Source organism: Trachypithecus francoisi, unplaced genomic scaffold (genome assembly GCF_009764315.1).
Source record: "Trachypithecus francoisi isolate TF-2019V2 unplaced genomic scaffold, Tfra_2.0 Lachesis_group0, whole genome shotgun sequence".
NCBI classification, from domain to species: Eukaryota; Metazoa; Chordata; class Mammalia; order Primates; family Cercopithecidae; genus Trachypithecus; species Trachypithecus francoisi.
In genome coordinates, this window is record NW_022681453.1 from 178244393 (window position 1) to 178266783 (window position 22391).

At 34.8% G+C, this 22391-nt stretch overlaps 1 protein-coding gene across 6 annotated transcripts in view; it reads left to right on the forward strand.

Annotated features, from left to right (window-relative positions):
• RBMS3 (RNA binding motif single stranded interacting protein 3) overlaps positions 1-22391 on the forward strand; it is a 771622-nt gene that overhangs the window by 318696 nt on the left and 430535 nt on the right. For all 6 annotated transcript variants that reach the window (XM_033212877.1, XM_033212879.1, XM_033212876.1 and 3 more), the window contains exon 4: positions 3619-3710. In XM_033212877.1, coding sequence (XP_033068768.1) covers positions 3619-3710 — 92 coding nt within the window. The remainder of the gene's footprint in view (positions 1-3618; positions 3711-22391) is intronic.

Here is a 22391-nt window from a genome sequence, read left to right on the forward strand (position 1 = left end):
TTTTCACAAATATTTATTAATCATAGGCTGGATGTTAGGTACGGTCCCAGTACCTGGGGCAATACAAAGAAACAACACCTGGTAATGGAGAGTGCTCTTTTTTCTTCCAGGTACAATGGGTGAAGGGGAGGATCCTTGTCTGGAGAAGGGCAACACTTTCATGAAGTTTCTAGATACACCCACCCTTCTACCTTCTCAGGAATGTTATTCTATAAATTATCCACTTGTCCTCCTGAAGTTTTAATCTGTTTTCTGCTTGATCTTTCCCATCAATATTCAACATTCAATAATGCCTAGAACAGTATCTGTCCTATAGAAAGTGGTCAATAACTATTTGTTGAATAATTTACATGAATCCTCAGCAGTTTCCTACCCTAGCTTCACGCTGGAACCAGGTGGGGAATAGACACAAGCATGTGCACGCGCGCGCGCGCGCACACACACACACACACACACACACTCAACCATAGCATCTCCTATCTTAAAGCAAACAAACAGAAACAGCTCAGTTGACCTTAGATCCCCTGCTAGCTAAATCTGTTTCTTAATTCCTTTTTCCCAGCCAAGATAACTGCAAAGAGGCCTGTAAATCCTCCTCCTCATCTGGCTCATACTCTTCAACTACTCCAGCAGGCTTCAATCCCCACCACTTGCCTAAAGCAAATCATGATAATGACATCATGTTTCTGAACACACTGGGCATCTTGAAGCTGTCTTGCTCAAACTCTCAGTAGCATTTCACATAATTTATCTCTCCCTCCTTCTCAGAATACTTTTTTACCTTGGATTTGAGATATTTGATTCCCTTTTCATTTCCTTCTTCCTCTCTGACTCTCCAGCTTTCTTTGCAGTCTTTTCTTCTTATGTAATGCTTAAATGCTGAAGTTGTTTGAGTTCTAATTCTGGATCTTTTTTTTTAATACTTACTCTGGGCATTTTTGACTGTTTCCTATAAATAACATCTATATCTTTGTGCTGTTGTCCTCCTGTATTTCCAATTTCATCTCCATTTCTGAGCACCCACCTAATATATCCAACTGCGATTTGACATTTCTATTGAAATATCTCCAACATTTCTGACTCAACATGTCTCAGGCCAATATTTTAATTTTCCTTTTCCCCTGCTGGTTCTTCCTTGAGTCTTCCCATTTCAGTAAATCACATATCCACTCACCCAGTGGCTTATGGCAAAAACAAAACCAACCAAACAAACAAAACCAGTGGTAATCTTTGTCTACGTCTTTATGCCTTCCTTCTTCCCAATTCAGTCAATCCATTTACAAAGCCCTGTTAATTCTGCCTCCAAAATATAACTCAAACCATCCATTTCACCCTATTTCATTGCCAGCTGCCATTCTTCTGGAATGTTGTAATAGCCCCTAAGTCATCTCCTGATTCCTTTCTAGCTTCCCAGCTCCCCCACAACATTGCAATCTCAATTTAAAAATGCAGATCATTTCACACCACTGCTTCTTCAAAACTTTCAATAATGAACAATCAATGATTAGAATCTATATTATATGCTCTCATTTACTTTCGAGGAAGACCTGAAATTTTGCAATTATATATTCATTTGTATGGTCATTTGTTCTTGTCCATCTCCCAACGCAACTATTAGTTGCATGAGTGGGAACTGAGGTTTTTTTCCATGACTATATACCCTTTGCTTAGCGCAGTGCCTGAATGAATAAATGAGCCTATGAATGGGTAAGGAAAACTGGCCAAAGTATAAGGTGCAAGGTGGTTCCCATCGCAATCTCATCTTAACTCATCAACCACTTCATTGACAAATGTACTGATTATAGAAGCTCAATTAAATCATCTTATATGGAAATGTTTTATTCCATGCCATTTAAGGAATTTTCAAGGATTGATTCCTTTCTCTGATGAGCTTCAGAGGCTAGAAGAAATAGTTTACAATGTGGGAATATAAAGCAATTCATGGTATGGTGTATTTGAAAGGACACATGCAGATTTTACTTCAAATCCTGGATCTGCTCAATGAATGGCTTGTGATTCTAGTCCAGCTGGATCACGTTACCGGAGCATCAGTTTCTTCATGTATATAATGCGCATGAAGCCAGTAGTACATGGTGTTATTATGACTTCACCAATGTGTCAACTACCCAGCACAGAAACTGGCACATGAGAGATAATATCCAGATTATAGTTTTGCTTTCTTCTCCCCTTGACCCTATTTCTTGACTATCACTTCCTACTTTTTTTTTTCTATCTTACTCAGCTTTGTGGGTGGTAATACTTATATTACCCATTTAGTTTGACTTTGTAGGAAGAGAAGAATTAACAGTACTTACAGAACAGGCTTCCTTTTGGATTAGACATACAAACTTCACAGCTTTTCTGCCTAGCTTCTCAAGAGCACTTTATGGTACACTGCTGTGTAACAAGTTCATTTTAGAATAACATGTTGGGAGGGAGAGAAAGAAGACGAAATTCAGGGGAAAAAATTAAAAAGTTAATTAAAAGAAGCAACTTGGTAATTGGATTCATCCTTGCACACTTCTTTGGTTATTTTGGGGTGAGAGGAGGTATCACAGTACATGGTTAGGAGGTTTGCTTCAGTGGCTCACCTCAAAACTTCTAAATGAGACAAGTATAAGAATGCAGATGATTCCCTGCCTGGCAGATGAGAAGAAGTATAGGATACATATGGTGAGCTTTTTAAGCATGCCAAACAAAGCTGTCCTTATACTCACTCTTGAGCATTTATATTTCACAATATTATTGGCAGTTGACATTGCTGTTAGGCTAAGCCTTAGACTATTAACTAGCTTAAGGACATGCAAAATGGTCTTTTCATTGACTCTTTTACTATTTCTTTGCTTTCACCATATATACACATCCACACAAGCACACAGTCAGAATAGCATAGGGAACTCGTATACCTTTTTCAGACTATACACTAGAAACAAATAAGCAGATAGTGGTTCTTATTTTTAAAAGAAGCATGAATATTTATGTATTTAATCATTCTTTCTCACAGATCCTAAATAGTCAAAATAATTTAAGATGTTATCATTGAAACAGGATAATGGAGGAGCATGGGCTTAGTAATCAAATGGAACCAGGTTTTAAATCCTCTTGTTCACAATATTTACTTATTCAGGAAGTAGACATATATTTATTGAATGTCTACTGTGTGCCAAGCACTATTGCAGTTGCTGATAATCTTTTGCAAATTCTTATCATGGTTTTTGTTAACATCAATATTTGAAGTTTTGAAAATTCACTTTAGGGAAACAATTTTCTATATTTTTCAGCATTTTATGCACCTCACTTTTGCCACAATCCATGAAGAAAGAACACAGTTAAACAGTCTATTATCTTACTCACCAAATTAGGTTAAATTGGGTTACTGATTGTATACTCAATCTCCAAAACAATGCGTAGAAAATAAAAGTTACTTTTTTATGTCTAGAGATATTATGGTATATCTCTCAAAGCATTAAGGACCACTAATCTAACAGCCTAATGTTCAACCAGGGTAATGTGTCAGAAGAAATGAATGCAAGTCTATCTGTAAGCTTGTACTTCATCAGTTAAGATAGAGATTCAGCTTTTTGTGAATACTAACAAGGGGATTTTGTGTTTTCACAGGTTATGGTTTTGTAGATTTTGACAGTCCTGCAGCCGCACAGAAAGCGGTAGCATCTCTCAAGGCAAACGGTGTGCAGGCACAGATGGCTAAGGTAAGATTGATGTTTAGGTGTGTGTATGTGTGTGTGAGAGAGAGAGAGAGAGAGAGGAAGGAAGAAGGAGAGATTAAATATTTTTCCTTTGCTCTGAGCGCACTCAAACTTGGGGTTTGCAACAATTTGGTTTATATTTTCTTGTTAGGGAAAATAAGAAACTCCACATGAGGTTTGGCTTAGGAGAATCTGTCTGGCTTATTTCATTGTTTCTTTACATATATTTATTATTGTATCTTTTGTTATGGTAACCTCATTAGAGATTTAAGGACACTTGTGAAGTCTCTGTTCTGCTTGAGAAAGGTGGGGCATGTCAGTGTGTGTGTCTGGGACTTCTACTTGTAAACAGTAGAGTAGTAGAATGGAGTAGTAGAATTATCAGCAACTTGTCTTTGATAAACTGTGTGCTAAAAAATGTGTGTGTTTTCTTAGCTGGGGAGAGCTGATTGTTGAATGATGGGGTTGTCTGATCTGTGCAGGGAAATTAGCTTAATTGAAGTGTACTGTGTCTATATTGCTAGAATTTCACTTTGGCCTTTATATAGAGAGTTTTCTAAGATAATTTTGAATATTAATAATTTTCAATAATTAAATATTGTTAAATAGAATATGTATTCTAGAACCCTCTACCTGAAGCTATCATATATTTTATTTTCTAAGAAAAGAAGTTAAATTATTTACAATCTTTTTGTATCCTGATTACAGTGGTGGTTACAAGAATCTATACCTGATAAAGTAACATAGAACTATATGCACACATTGTGCCAGTGACAGCTTCCTGGTTTCGATATTGCATAATTATATAAAATGTAAAATTTTTAGAAACCTCATGAAGGGAACATAGGATCTCTCTGTGCTATCTTTGCAATGTCTTGTAAATCTATAATTATTTCTAGATAAAAACTCAAAACAATTGTTTATAACGTGGATGCTTGTTAGATATCTGCTTTAAAATGATGGCCATTTAGGATTTATTCACCTGCAACCTAAGTCTTCAAATATGCTTTCTGATTGATAATAGTGAACTTATTTATCTCCAGATTCTATAAATTTTAGGTGAAATGGTCAACAGACCTTGAAATCCTGATCTAATATATTCATGCTCTGTTCATGTATACACTTAAACTTAACTATTTCTGTAAGAGTTGAGTGACATAATGATAAAGTAGTCAAATTTTCAGTTATCTGGATTTTGTTGAGATTGCTAACATTATTTGATAACATTTTCCAATTTTGACCTCAAATAACTAGAGGTAAGATATTTGGCTTCTTCATCTTCCGTTGTCTTCTAGTAAACTGATACAGACCGTATCTGTTAACCTTTTGTTGTGAGTCACTTCCCATATAGATTACTTTGGTGAACTCATTGTCCTTTATGACACATGAATAGTTGTCCAAGGCAGTATAAATTTGAATTCTTTCAGCTGTGTAATGTATTCTTCATCAAGATTATGCCTGGAAGCTTTGGATTTTTTTCATGAACTAAGATTGATGAAGTTACTATCTTTAATTAATAAGGAAATTATATACATGTCTTGGTTTAAAGATTACTTGGCAAAGAGTCAATGCCATTAAGTAGTGACTTCCTATACCCAGAAAACAAATGATGAAATGTAGCTGTTAGGTATATGTAAAATATATAACTTGAATTTGAACTGAAAGCACCACCTACTTCCAAGAAAATGAATATAAAATTCTTCACGAAAAAGTTGTTATTGGAATTTCTTGATCTATTCCATTGGTAAACTCCCAAATCTAGAAGTTAGCAGATTGTAGCACTTTAGAAGTAATGAAAACAGCATGCATAATCTCCACCATTTCAAATGTCCTCAGAAGATGTATAGTTAGTTGTTAGATAAAAACCACTGCCATCTTGTGTAACAGGAAAAGAAAATTGACATTGATTTTATAACTACTGAGGAACCATTGTGAATATTTTCCCTAAGTTTCCCAGTATTCTGGTGCAGCGAGAATCCCTCTTTCTCCCTCTCTCTTACCCACCCCCACACACCCTCTGACTCTTTCGTTCTCTCTCTCTAATCACTGACATCTCACCTAGTCAGAAGGCTATTTGATTTGTAGAAATATTTTAAAGAGTTCCTAAAATGATTATTTTTCCTAGCCAGCATTTTGGCTGTTGGCTCATGCCCACTGTACAAAAAAAGATATTCCAATTGGAATGTTTAAAGTCACTTTTATTTCTGTAGTTTGCTCAAAGATTTTATGTTATGAATTCTGCTGCCTGTGAAGTTAATTCTTATTCTCTTAGCTTCAGACTCATATCTGCCTACTGGAAAACTTTCAGCAATGAATGACTCTGTAATTTAACTATCCATAAGAAAATAAATAGGCTCCCTTTGACAATGAAATAGGACAAGCTTGACCACCTGTATTAGCAGATTTCTCACTGAGCTATTGGATTTCATGGCATTTTCCTCCTTTGTCCTGGTGATAACTATTATTTATTATCATATAAACCTGCAGTCTTCAGGGTGTGTGAAACATGCACTATATTTTTTGCCATTTAAGTATCACTGAATCACCTCCAGCATCCTTGTTCTTATCAATATCCTACTATACAGGTTGTGGTGTCACATTTTAATGACTCCAGGATTTTAAAATAAAAATATTACAAATACTCTACTTTTCCAATAGTAACCTTCAGCTAACATAAAACTCTCCATGTGAATTGTCTTATTTAACTAGCTTATTCCAGTGTGTTCATATGGAAAATCCAAAATAGCAAGTCATTCCAGGAAGTGGTAATTGATTAATAATGAATAACCATTAACGCAGATGAACATTTTTCTGTATATTTACTGTTCTGCCACAAAGGAGATTTTTTGGTATCAAAAGACATGTTTCTTTTAGGAAATCAGATTCAGAATATTTTAGTAGTACATAGTGGTTAGGGCATAAATTTGGAGGGAAGTAAACTTTGCCTTGAATCCTGGCTGTAGTACCACCTGGCTGTGTGACCTTGGATAAGTTATTTAAATATCTCTGAACTTCTCTAATAATAACTCTTATGTTATAGAATTGCTGTGAGAATTTAAAAAAATACATTAAGTATTTAGCATAGAGCCTAGATCATACTAAGAATTTAGTCAATGTTATTCAATAAATATTGTTATACATTAAATTCAAATTTGCTACTAAACCTTCTATAAATCCTAATACATGTTTTAAGTGTGTGTTATTCCAAATTAGTGTCTTTAAATATATATAGTAAGTAGCATCAGTCAGCAAACATTTTTATTGCTTACTCTGTCTAGGCAGTGTACTGAATATTGGAGAATGAAAATAGAATAAAAATTCTTTTTTTCTGAATGTTTAACATTTATTGTATCTCCTGAATTGCTACAGCTTCAGACTAAGAATTTTGGCTGTTACTGTTTCTGGCAACTTCAGGATATAGAGAAAAAACTTATTGGCCAAGGAATATATGTCTCTATAAGCATGAAAAAAAAAAGTGAAGAAATCCCTGCTAACAATAAGTTAACTTGCAGATATTTATTTTATTCATGTAGGAAGAAGGCCATAGATAGACAGCGAAGGGCAATTCTTTGGGGTGCCGTCAAGGATCAAGACAGCTCTCCCATCTTTTATCTCTGGCTTTTATGTCACACATTTATAAGATGGCTTCCAAAGTTCCAGCTCTTGTATCCACAGTTAATCCAGGAAAAAGAGAAAAAAGCAAATAGATGAAGGGGCAGTATGGCTGATTTCATCCTTTTAAAGGCTTTTCCAGAATCTCAACTCAGCAACTTGTGCTTACAACTCAAAAGCCAAAACTGAGTCACATGGTTTCCCCCTTTCTTGTAAGAGAGTATGAAATGATGAGTGTTTTGACTTCTTTGCCTCTGCAGTAGAGAAAATTAAGAATAATCCATCCCCTTGGCTATCCAGCACCCATGACATCATTAAAGGTGGCATGCATAGATGCATTTTAGATGGCACGCATTAATTCTTTCCCAAAAGGAACCCACCTCAAACCTGTGATTGCATCTGGTGATTCTATTATCTCCAACAGGCCCATGGCTCCTCCTCATAGCTCACCAAGTCATAACTTTAAAAGAGAAGCTATCTGTCTGAATTCCCACAATGTAGAATGACCCAGAAGCAACAGGATACATGCATTTAAAGGAAAATGACTATTTAGGAAAGGAGAAAATGGGAAGCAAGCCTAAATTATTGATCTCAAATACATATCAAATCCTGCTAGGTGGGAATAGAATTCTTGTGTTGTCAGTGCAATAAGTTCCTTGGTTATCCAATAACATAACCCCTGATTCTGTCATACAGAGAGATCTTACTTGCCCCTTATTCTCTGTGGCCTCACTGAGTCCTCGCTAGAGAACTGAACAGCTTTGTAGGCTTTTCCTAGATATATTTAGAGACACCAGAATGGGTCTACATATTAAACAGTCATGAATTATTACCAGCCAGTCCTTGAGTGATCCCAGTCTTAACAGGTCTCTTTCTTATTTGCTTTCTGTCGATTCCAAATATGAGTAAACACAGTGCATCTTATTCTAGAGGAAATGTCTGCAGAAAAGAAGTCACTTCCTCTCAGGGTCTTCGGATAAGACTTCATCAGGTGTACTACCAGACTGCCATTACAGTTCCCAAAGGTGATTCGCTTCCAGTGGGATTTGTAGAGTAAGTCTCAGTTAAGCAATCACAAAAGAGACTAAGTGTCCCAGAGGATGTCAAGTATCTTGACAGACATAATATAAAAATATTGTATCTACCAAAGCAGAAAACTAGATTGAGACCAGAGGAAAGGACTTCTCTTATAAATCAATGACCTTGATAGCAGTTGTCTTTGAAAAAAAGAAAAAAAAATCAGTGGATTTTTTTTTTTTTACTTAAAATTAAAAAGACGAAAAGTCGAAATCAAGAAATATACTAAAGCAAATATTTTAAATTCAAACACACACACACATACACACATACACAAGGAATTTACAAAATATATCGCCACAGTGAAGCCATATCAGTTATATTCCAGTAAAAGAATTGTAGTTAATTAAGAAAGGGTGTATTCAATAGAATATTCTTGAACATTTTACAAAAGTACAACTATTGGCCTCATAATGTGGCTTTTTGTCTACCAAAGCTACTCTTATGAATGCACAGATATATGACAGGCATTGTCAGCCACACTCCCGTAGTATAAGATCGTATTAGTACTTTTTGTTTTTATTATTCATAGGTAAAGCAGAAGAAACAAGCTATTTGATATTTATTGGTCACTACAGTGGGGTTGAGCCTCCTAGTAAACAAAGAGGCTTCTCAAGGATTCTTTATGTAGGAAGGAAAGAGGCATTGTTCCAGGGTAACTTGAGCAGGCGATTAGAGAGATGTTCCCTGAGACTGGGTGGGAAACAATCAATACTTTATATAGTAATATACAAGGGCTATCTGAGGATGCTAATGTTCCTAGGATAATGTCCATGTCTTTTTGTTTGTTTGTTCTGCAATAAGATTAAAGGATCAGAGATCCCTATATACTATCATTTGCTTGTATCCCATTTTTCCCCCATGGGGGCGAGGGCTGTAGCCTCGAAATGAAGCAGGAATCTCTCATTCTCCTACTTTCTCAGCACGTTTATGTTGAACATCTACTATCCACAAGGATTGTTCTACATGCAACCGCGATAGTACTGAGCCAAACAAAGTTTCATGAAGTTCACATAGGGGATTACAAAAAGTAGCTGTTATACAATGAGATATAATTTATTAGATTGTAACAATTGGTTTGAAGACAATTACAACCAGTTACAGTTACAAAATAGGAGATGGGGATGCTGGTTAAATAGGACATGGGGATGGCAGTATTTTAGGTACAGTGGTCAGGAAAAGCCTTTCTAATCATGTGACATTTGAACATATATCTAAAAGAAATGAGAGGAGAAAACTATACTTATATTTAAGCAATAGTTATGAAAAATTTCTATAGTAATTTAAAATAGATCAGACTCTTTAGTGAGATAGCATCTTTTGGTTTTATTATTGTCTATATCCTGCATATTTATAATAATAGAAGAGTTGCATAAACTACCATCATTTCCCTCCCTTTTTTGTGGGAGTTGTCTGGTTTCGTCAACCTAATATTGCATTGTTTAGAATATTTTTTTCATTTTTTTTTAGAGCCAAATTCTAATTGGTCAGTAAATTTTTATTTCAACACTTACATTCTTCAAATGATGTTGTTCTATTGTTGTACAAGTGGGTGTAAGAACCTGACCAGACCCCCTTTTCTACAGTTGTGGAATGCACTTTAAATAACTGTGATTCCAAAGGAAAGCATTCTGATGTTGCTTTTAACAGAGTTCATTACTCTTGAATGACTGATGCTGTGTAATGTAAACCTTGCTCTATCTCATTTCCTAAAATGAATGTTTGTATCATTTGCTTCTGTGGGATACATCTTCAATAGACAGATCTCTCTAAAAATATATAAGTATTATTTTTCTCATGATTGAAAATTTTAAAATTTTGTGGAAAAGAAATACTTATTGGCTGGTCTTTTATATGTCTATAAAATATTTGTGAATGTCTGCTTTGTTGGCTATGTCAATTTGGCTCAATTTTTTTCCTGATCCAAGTGCTGAATGCGGGGATTCAAAACTCAATATTGAAATTGTCAGGGTTGATCTTAATCCTATTCATTAATTATTTGAAGTTTTTGAAGCAGACTCATCTAAAGTTAAATATTTGTATTAGCTTATATCAAATGATTTCTATAATCTGCCTGTTGCTACTACCCTCTGCTTTTACAAGGACTCTAGTGTGTCATCTTAAGTGAAACAGTGCCTATGTATACTGGTAAAATTCTCTGCTTTCCTAACATTGGACAAAAACAAAAATCAACAAAAGAATTGCCTCAGTGTCTTAAACGGGGATCCCTACCAGTTGACCAGGCACTTGCTTACTGAAGGATATGTGTGGAATTCAAGTTCTTTTCAACCTATAAGAAATATTGGCCAGGTGCTGTGGCTCACACTTGTAATCCTAGCACTTTGGGAGGCTGTGGCAGGAGGATCACAAGGTCAGGATTTCAAGAACAGCCTGACCAACACAGTGAAACCTCATCTCTACTAAAAATACCAAAAAAAAAAAAAAAAATTAGCTGGGCGTGGTGGCAGGCACCTGTAATCCCAGCTACTCAGGAGGCTGAGGCAGAAGAATCACTTGGACCCAGGAGGCGGAGGTTGCAGTTAACCAAGATTGCACCATTGCACTCCAGCCTGGGTGACAGTGCAAGACTCAATCAAAGAAAAAAAGAAAGAGAGAGAGAGAGAGAGAGAGAGATCAATCAACATTTTCACACTTTCATCCTGCCTCTTTGAGGAGAATGTGTCTCCACAGGCTGATCTCAGTCAATTACTCATTTCTTGATGTACTGTTGAGAAAACCAAATAATGAACAGTCTTCATTCATGGTTTTAATAATTTGTTCTTAAAGTTGAAAGGAAAAGGTATTTTCTCTAATCACCATTGTTGTACATGGGGTGTGCCTAATTAAAAGTACTGCTTTGTCCCATGTAAATTGTGATCCCATTGAAAAAGACAAAGAAGTATGTCAAAATAAGAAAACTATTGATTGTATGACTGCTGGTGTTATATTAGGAAAATGTGACTTAGGTTTGTGTGGAAAATGAATCTTTCAATAGTGAATGTCAAAATTTGGGTTAACCATTCAGTCACAAGGAGTGCCAGACAACCATGTGTCTCCCCATCCATGGATGAGATATTTTCTTCTTATGATACCTAGGAGGAAATAGTGAATGTGCTCTCTACTGGCAGATAGATCCCAAGGACAAGGGAGAGAGCAATGAGCCACACTTGCTGAGCTCTTGCTCTCAAACTCACAAGTCAGGTGAGTTATTATTTCTCCCATTTGGAAGTATCATGCAAGTGGACAAGTAAGAGAATGACCAGGAGTGTTACACCACCATCTTTCCATAAGAAAATATAAGCAATGGAAGCTTTCCTAGCCCCAAGTATATAACCAACTATAACTGACTTTCCTGCTTTCCTGGCCCCAACTCTTAACCAATTATAATTGCTTTCTGCATTTTATTTTTGTACTGTACTCTAAAGAAAATGATTGGATGAATTGGAATGGTAGAATTATGTAATATATGAATTATGCTAAAGGTTGAACATTTTAATATTGAGAAACCTACAGACTACTGAGGTTCATGGTCCACCTTCTGTGTCTGTGTTTACTTCTGGTGTGCTCTGAGACTCTCTTCAAGTCCTTTAACTATATCTATTCTGAAAAAAAGGCAAGGAAACAGACAAAAGGATGCAGGGAATAAAGGAAATTATTTCTTGAACATCAGCCTTATGCTAGTGAATAGGTTAAGTGCTTTTATAATTATTATCTCATTTAATTCTTACTAGTATCCTTGGAGGTAGATGTTATTACTCCAATTGTACAGATGAAAAAATAGGGGATGTCCCACATTCACTAACATAGTCAGTGGTCTTGAACCCAAACCTTTCTGGTTCCAAAGCCTTATTCTTTCCAAGGAGATCATAAGTCTGCTAATGCTGTTTTCTAGTCTCTTCAGCAGAGCTTGGCTTTTGAATTTCTAAAATGGAATTACAGACTGGATAAAATTATTAAATCAATGGACTGCAGAATCTATTGGAGTCCCTGATATACATAGTGGGGCTTCATGAATCTTGTGGAATAAATGAATATGGGAATGAACAAATGAATAATCAGTATTTGTTATATTTTAATGGTTTTCAATTCTGATAAATTTTTGTGACCTCAAACTGAATTTTGCACAGAAATAGTCCTTTAATTCACTATCCTAACCAGTTATTCAAGAGAACATAATTCCTGAGCTCACAAACAATGGTTCAATGTAATCCTTCTTACTATTGACTGGTGGAATGGGACAGGATGGACATCTTTGTTTCTTGAGAAAATAGATGAAAAGAATTTGGAAATGAAGACCAATAACTCTTATCTTTTGGAAGTCTTAAAGAAATTGGGTATACACTTGCATATATTTACATGTGCATGCACACATATACATTCATAAAATACATGTCTTTTAAAGATGTTTAATTATCACAGGTAGCTATAATTTTTCCATGCAATAACACAATAACTAAAAAATGTCTGATAGCTTCTCAGCATATCTGCCTTTTATTGAAAGTGAAACCTAAAGATAAGTAATAAACAAACTTGAATGATAGCCCTCTGTGATCTCTGGTTTTGTGTGCATGCTATATTTATTACACTATGATGTGTGTCACTCGGGTGGGCACTTGTGAGAGTTGTTCACAAATGCTTACAGTGGACACACAAAAACAAAACAGAAACTTGAGTGTTGTAAACGAGAAGGTAGCATACTCAGTTTAATCCTCTTTACCCACCATGTCCAGGACACACTTTTTAACTGCTATTTGAATGACTTAACCACACCATGAAACTTAGAGTCTGCTGGCTGAATCAGTGAGAGTTGACATTCCAACATCTGCAAGCACATTAACTCCTTCTTCATATCTAAGAAGTATTCCAAACTTAAGAAAATGTTCAACGTTAGAAAAATGGTAAAATTAAAAACAAAACCAGACTTTTCTTCCCTATTGAAATGGATTTGTTTCACTTTTCTGTGAAAGTGACAGTAACAATATCATACCTTTCTATAAAGGAAATAAAGTTTTAAATGAAGCCATACTAACAGCTCATTTTTTCATACTCATGAATTACTTTTAGCCTAAGGATCCATTTGGAAATTATATTCATATATCAAAGATAAACTGTCTTCCCTGGTGTTCGTATTTAACGTAACTGAACAAAGTTGCTTGATGAGACCAGCACAAAATAAATTTAACTTTTTTCTGATTCAAAGGTAAATTTCTTGTAAGATGATAGACATTACTGAAATCATCATTATAAAAAATATAAATCACACTCCATGAGAAGTATGACATGTTACTTGTGGACCAACACTTACCAGTGTATCATTAGGTATCTGGTTTCAGAAACATCCATAGTTAGACATTAATGTAAGAAATGTCACTACCTTATAAAGATACAATATCAAACAAAGGGAAGTTTATTGTATTCGAGAATGAAGCACACAAAAGTCTGTGTTCTAAACTCCCAGAAAATATTGATTTGCTAATGTAAAATCATTAAAAGTGTCTACCCAACTTCTGGCTTTATATATTCCAGAGGAAGCCTCTCCCAATTTCCCCATGAAATATGCAGAGATACAGTAAAGAGTGATCAACAACTACCCTTGAAAGACCAAGGTTAATAAACAACGGATTTCTAGAAACACCCAAGGATTTTATAATTACTGATAAAATCTTAGAGCAAAATTGAGATTCTTAATATCTTTTTATACTTAATTATTTTATACAAAAGTCCTGTTTTTCTTATTCTCTCTCCCTTACCTAACTTCTAGAAGATAAGATTGCACAGAAACAAATACATATCAACCATATCATATTGTCAAATATAGGCATCTGATATTGCAATCATTCCTGCTGAGTATGACTCATGTGAGGAGGTGCCTTCTTCATCTTTTTAAATTTTCTCTTCCCCTGTCTCCCCATCTCCCTCTAAGAGCCAATAGGTCAGAATCTCTAAGAGCACAATCTGAAAATGTGTATTTAAAAAACATTTCTCCAATAATACCTAATGCTTAACTGTATTTTTGATAAAGTTAGATTTTTTTTTTAAGAAAAGGAACAAAAATCAACAAGGAGGAAGCCAGCTTGAGTGCAAATTCAATAGGGCAAAATGAAGAAACATTAAACTAAGGAGCTAAAAGAACTAAGTGAAGTATTACAAAGAATAAAAATTGTGCAGTAACAGAACTAAACCCCATATTGCTGATAGTTGGGGCAGAATTGACACCACAGAAAATCAGATTAATGTCTTAAAGAACTGATTAAAGGAGCTCTCCCAGTATGCAGGAAAATAGAGGTCAAATTATCAAAAGAATGAGAGAAAACACGGCAAGCATGATGGACAGAGAGTGGAGTGTTTTTTTTTTTTTTTTTTCTTTTTCTTTTTTTTTTGTAGAACTACTACTTGATAACATAATAGGGTATCTGTAGCCAATAATAACTTCATCGTACATTTTAAAATAAAGAATAGAATTAGATTGTTTGTAACTTGAAACATAAATGCTTCAGGGTATGAATACCCCATTCTCCATGATGTGCTTATTTCACATTGCATATCTGTATCAAAATATCTCATGTTCCCTGTAAATATATAATCCTACTATGTACCCACATAAACTTTAAAAAAAAAAGATAAATCTAAAAAAAAGAAAATAGAAAAAAAAAGTGAGTGGAGGTCTAACATAACAGTGAGTACATCATCCAGAAGAAGAAATAAGAATAGCTGAAACGGAAGCAATAAGCAAATACAGAAACTAAAGACATCTTTCCAGAGATGACATAGCCTTTCATGGAGATTGAAAGGACTGACCACATGCCAATCAACATGAAAAGACATATGTCTACAGGTATTTAGGCTTCTCGGAAACATAGCTAACTTTAAAAATAAAAATGTACAAACATTCACGTAGCAGGGAGGCTTGGTTAAAAAGGAACAAAACCTAGCTCTTTGTGTATGTTCAATATAGGGTTAAAACTCAGAAGATAATAGATTAATGATTGCTGATTATGGAAGATATGACCACAAAATTGTGTATTCAGACTTCTGAGTGAAGCACAGAAAGACTCTCCATTTGAAGTGCAAAAACTGATCTTAATACATAAAGTATTTACCCAAATCAGCAAATATACCAAAAGACAAATATAGTAAACAAAAAAAGATGTAAGCATACAAGTCACATATGAAAATCCACATTATAAATCATCATAAATGTTACTAATAATAAAATAAATGCAAATGAAAAACCAAGGTACTATTTTTACTATCAAACGTACACTAGTTAAATCAAATAGAATAATGATATTGTGATAAAGTTACTAATTGTTGTGGAAATGTGAGTTGGTTTGACTTTTCTGAAAATTCCTTTTAGTGTTTGAATTATTAATTTCCTCCTAGAAACCTACCTTACATAAAAATCAAAGATTCAGACTGCTAATGTTGAGATGTTTGTCCCTTCAGACCTCATGCTGAAATTCAGTCCCAGTGTTGGAGTTGAGGTCTAGTGGGAGGTGTTTGGGTCATGAAGGTGGACCCCTCATGAATGGCTTGGTGCCCTCCTAACAGGAATATATGAACTCTTGCTCTGTTAGTTCCCACAGAAGTGGGTTGTTAAAAAGAGCCTGACGTGTGAACTTCTCCCTGCTTTCTCTCTTGCCATGTTATCTTTGTGCACCCTGGCTTCCCTTTGTTTTCTGTCGTGAGTGGAGGCAACCTGAGGATCTCACCAGATGCCCAGTCTTCCAGTGAGGAGGGTCATTAGCTAAATAAGCCTCTTTTTTTTGTTTTAAATATAAGTTATGCAGCCTCACATATTTCTTTTAGGCAACACAAAACTGACTAAGACACAGATCACACTCTGTTGTAGCATGAATTGTAAATGGTAAAAATTTGAACAACATAAAATAGTCAAAAATAATCCTCCTCGACAAAGTCTCTGTAGTGTAGTAGCTTGAAAATTATGGCAAAGCTATCAACTGCTGCAACTTAAATAGCATTTTTTCGAAGCATATTCAATCTTAGGGAAAAATTCATTTCATCAACAGAGTTCCATCACTGATGAAATGCTGAGGCAAATCAGCCTCTTTAGTTAGGTACTGATTGTGACAATTGAGTTCATCCGAATAAAATAGAATAACATAAAATATTTATTACTTATTTTACATAATATAGATGTATAAATATATAAATATAAATATATGAAAATTATTTTTACACAATGCCGTTGTTTCTTAAGCACATACTACTTAGGAAATGTAATTCTGATGTTTGCTAATAATCATCACAGAAACTAAGAAATTCATATAATTCTTCATGCTGAATCTAAATGATAAAAGTATGTATGTCATCTTTGAAATTATGAAATTGGGGGCGCCTCCTACTCTATTTAGTAAGCTGTTAGGTTCTAAAGGGATGTCTAAGACAATGAATAACAGTACTTATAAGACAATGAATAACATTACTTTTCAAATGGTCTCCATATAGAGACAGACTTTTGGGCTGGAAGAGAGCATAAAGAAATATTCAGTATGATGAAGTGATATGCCAGGTCAAATGGTGAACGCTATGTATGCTAAAAATTAAGGGACATGTGTTTGCCTTAATAAAATATTGTCAATAATCCTCACAATATTAAAAAACAAACTACCCTCCTATTTTACTGTTCAAATGTTTCACTGTGCAAATAATTTCTAATTGTAAACAAAGTTGTCGCACTATCCTGCACATTAAATAAGCCATTAATTAGAATACTATGAGTGACTAAATGCTCTGGTCACTTAAATATTTAATTCAGATGCTCAGTCTTTTTTGTTTGATGATGTACTTTTTAATTCATGCCTTCAAGTCACCAAGATAAAACAGAAGAGGAGACAGTGGTGACATTTGCTTATGGGTGAGCATAGGCCATGAGCTCTTGAGTAGAGTTAAGAGGGACTGTATATATTCCTTCCCCACCTTGGGAACTCTGATTAGCCAGAAAGCAGCATTTGTACATTAGGAATGAAGAAAATGACAATTGTCATTCATTCGGACACAGGTTGATCTCTAAGTAAATCCCTAAATGCTGTGTGGGAGATTCCTGGTGATTTGTTCTGTTTCATACTCCTCTTGCTGTGGGCAAATGACTTCCCCAAATTTTAATAGAGTTTTGCCAGCATAATTGCACGGTACACTGACACAAGTTAGTTTTTCTTTTTTACACATTTTCCTTCCTTGAACTTTCTGGCCATTTTCCATATGCATTTGACAAAAGAATTACAAATATAGACTGTTATTATATCTTAGGTGGAGGAAATGGTCCATGGACCAGTGTCTGAAATGTTCAGTCTTGGCAATCAAGGCTCTCACCTCAGCATTTGCTGGGACACAGGAAACCAGCTAATGGCTGATAATGTCCAGGAAATTAGTAACTTGTGTATATGGTAAATGCTCCAATCCCAGCCAAATGATTTATTTAACTGACGACTGGAGTTCTCATAGGGACTGTTAGCACAGTGGAATAGTTGGATTTTATTAACTGGACTATGTGCTAATACTTGTTGTTCCTTAGTTGAAGAATGTAACCATAATGCAAAATACAATGGGAAATTGTATATCCAGAAAGTAAAGATGTTAAAGGCACCAACATTGTATACTCCAAAAGAACTTATTTTTTTTGTGTCAACATTATTAGTATCACAATTTTCTTACAACTATTATCTTAGTTCAGAATTCTATAAAATGAATTATGCATACATTTTGTTATGATAAAGATATTAAATACAATGTCACTTTGCTTAACATCTTATTCCTATCCGTTAATTTTGTTAGGGACAGTGATGATTATTTATAACCTATTGCTTGCATTCATTGATTATCTACAGAGTATCCAGATATCAGGACAGCCTTGTGCTTCCAATGTCGTCTCATTTCATCCCCCTGTTTTTCACCCCTTGCTCCTCTTTCATAGTTAACTGTCGTGAATCCTTCAGGCCCAAGGTCAAGTGGCAGTTCCTTGGGAAAATCTTACTGACACCCAATTCTAGGTCACGTTACCCTTTTTATCTGTTCTCATAGAAGCTTCTTCATCATCATAGAGTTTATGTGACAATTTGTAATTTAAATTTTACATGAGAGACTATAGGATTACTCTTGCTGCTCCAGACTAGAGTATAAAATATAAATGCAAAGATCATAACTGTTATCACTCACACTGTATATCTTCTGAACCAACCACAATGTCTATCCAGCAAGTAGCAAGTAATAATACTTGTTGAATGAAAGAACTCTATGTGATAGTCATTAATGTCCCAGTTTTACAAATGAAATAATTAAAGCTCAAAGAGCCTAACTAATTTATTAAAATCATACAGCCAAGTAGATGTCAGTATCCTATCTCATGTCTAACTCTGAAGCCCATTAATGTATTAGAGCTCTTTCTTTTTAATTGAGTAGGACAAAAAAAGAATGTACTGCAAAATTCATCTTTCCTTTTACAACAAGGTTGAAACCTTCTCTGTGCAATCTTTTAGAGAAGTGGTTCTCAATTAGAGGCATTTTCCCCACCATAGGGGACATTTGGCAATGTTTGGAGACATTTGTGGTTGTCTTGACTGAGAGGAAAGTTAATATTGGCATCCACTGACACTACATGATGCATGCCAGGGCCCCTGCACACTTCATTGGTCAGCTCAGCTGCCTCCCTCTTTAGTTTCCTTTCTTTCTAGTTTCCTTCATTGATTCATTCAGCATAAAGTATATGCCTATAGTACTTAGTGTATAGAAAACCCATAATGAGTAAAATACAACTCCAGACCTGGGGAAACTTATAGTTTATAGGGAAGTGCAGATAAGTAAATAGGTAATTGTTATACATGGTAAGGAGCTATCTAGAGGTGTACGTTCAACCGGCCACTATGTTAATACTGAAGCTAACACCTGAACCACTGCTTTAGAACACTGGTTCTCAACTGCAACATCTATAAACATTTATGGTGGTCACAGCTAGGGCACAAGTTGCTACTGGCATCTGTTCGGTTGGTAGAGGCCAGGATGCTGCTAATTATACTGCAATGCATTAAATAGTGTCTCATTTTTGCTACAATAAAGAATTTTTTTATCTAAAATGTCAATAATGTCAAGGTCGAGAAACCCTATTTTGGAATAATAAAGCCAGATCATTGTGTTTTTGCCATTGCATTTTTAAAAAATCAATCTTAATTTTCTTGCCCTCTGTAATTATTTTTTACATATTGTAACTAGCGATAAAATTGTGAGTGTATAATATTTCATCTTATAAGTGACAAGAAACTATATGATTGCTTACTGGAAACACCATTTTTAATATCTTTAATGACATGTCATACTAACATTTGTAGTTTATTGTACCTCCTTTCTTTTAAACTTCTATCATAGTCCAAACTTAAGCCTTTGTGACACTTCTATTTTTTAAGTTTAGTCCTTGGATGCTATTCCCTGTGGAGGCAGAATCCATGCCTGGCTCCTCGTCATCCTTCCTGCAGGGAAGGCTCTCTTCCTGCATGTGGTGGGCTCTCTGATTTTTATTGAATGTCTCAAAGCAAGTTAATTCTCTTTCAGAGGCTAGGCAACTAAATGTCCATGGGAAAGAAGAAGGCAATGGGCTAAAATAGATATTATGCTACAGTACCTGCAAATGAGCTAAGATATTAAATTTTTGATCACTAAAAAATTCCCTCAATTAGAGTTGGAAACCATATGTGATTATGCTTCTGGATAATTTGAAATGGATGTTTAATTTTTTTTTTTGAGGAAATAGCTCTGTTCCTTTAGTTTTTAATATCTATCACTCAGTGGATCTTAGCAGTTAGCGATCATTAGTTTTTTTCCAGGGATAGAATACTAGTGGAGTGGAAATTTGGTTGGCATTTGTCTACCAGCATATCTTTTTAATGGGATTAGAGAATGATGACAATTAAGCCTTAGGTGCTCTGAGATATCTTTTGGCATATTGGATATGGTGACATATTCCTCCAAAATAAAGTAAAAATAAATCTTATAGTGACTTTTTTTCCTTTATTCATACACCACAACTTTCTTATAGCTTGTTTTGTAACTTGAATTGAATATTATGGTTCCATTCCTTCTTTGTGTATTTCAAACATCATATTCTGCTTATATTTTTATAAATTGTTTATCCTCCTTTACTTTTCCTCCTTTGAAATACATTCTGAAAACAAGTTATGGATTAAAGGGAGCACCTGTGCAGAGTAAAAATTCTTAAACTGAAGAAAAATGAAACATTTTACAATTGTTTAGGTGTTATAGGCATTGACTGGCTAGTACTTCATGGTAGATCCTGGCAGAAAAATAAATGAGATTGAGAGTGAATGCAGATAGCAAGGGTTATCCAAGAGAATATAGAAAAACTAGGAAATGGCAGATAATGTAATATTATTTCATAAGTTGATGAACTTGTGAGGATAAAAATGAATTTTAATTATACTTGACTTTGGCAGTTCAGATTTTACATGGCGAGGAAACAGTACAGCTTTGGGACCCTTTTTTAATATTCTCCGTAACTCGATTTTAGTGGGTGGATGTAGTGTACCATGTCAACAATGCTAGTACTGATGATTTATGTCTTTTTATACTAATGTTGCTAACATGTTCATTGTACTTCCAATGAGATATCACAACTATTTAGAACCTGGTCAGATAGAGCAGTTTGACCTTAGTATGTGGTCTTCTTGCATTTTCCCCTCTTTCTGGCTTTGTTAAGATATGAAACAAGGTAGGTTTTTTTTTTTTTTTTTTTTTTTTTACTCCTTGGAAGTGTATAGATATCTTATGAGTCATATCAGCCTAGCTTTGGTGAAACTCACAGTTCACAGAGTTTGACCTTTCTTAGTAAATAGAAGTGTTGCTGAATCATATTCCAGTACTGTGAGGTTGCAGATTGTCTGTTCCTTAAGTCTTTAGGTTGTTTAATGATCAATTAAATAGGGGATGGCTATCTTTTCTCACTTCTAGATTTTGTTCATCACACACTCAGTGGTGTTATAACAATCCCTTTGCATTGTCATATAACTGATGGTTAAAAACCCTATTATTTGCAACCTGATTCCCATCAAGGTTTATGCATATATATATGTATCACTACTTGGCTTACAGGATGGTAGACATTCTGGCATGGTCACTTGTACACCAAAAGATTTTGCTGACAAGTATTTCAAATGTATCTGACTTATTTTGAACATCAACATAACATTTATTGGATCCCAGAGGATTTCAATAACACATAGAAGTTGGAATCAGAGCTGGAGTTGGAGACATTTTGCTCATGTCATTAGAATCTTTCCTCAGACTTTCTCAGACTCCCAAAGTACAAAGCATCCACGAGAAGCTGTCATGTCTAATTTCTTATAATAAGTAGGGTCAATTTCATGAGCAGAACATATGACTGTATTTTATGTATGCAATATAAAATCACCACCAGGCATAAGTGGGCATGGAAAAAGAAACAGCAACCAGATTAAACATTCACAACTGTTTCTGAGTTTCTCTGTGTTGTTCCTTTACTATTTGTTTACTCATTCTTTTATTTTCTAGTGCTCACTTGCACACAAATGTTGCCCAGGCCAATCTTTAAGAAAATACATGAGATGAAATGTAGAAAAAATTATGTCCATCAATGTGCTATTTTTTTCTTTGAATTGAAAATTTTCCATTGTATTAATTTAGAGTGAAATTTTTCTCATGTGAAACTTTCTATAATATGCAATACAAGCAATAGGCAAACTGTGCCAGATAAATTAATAAATAAAATAATCTGACATAGAAAAAAATACTGTTTGCTTCACAGTTTCACTCAAAGTAAATATTCTATTAAAGTCAGTGTGTGGAGTGTGCTGGAAAATGGCAAACATTCTGTGTGGATTTCAGAATTGCTGTACTGGGTACATTTTATTTAAAGATTTAGTTATCGTGTCAAGTTATTACACATTTTAGATATTTATGATTATGGAGATTTCAGGAATAAACCATTAAATA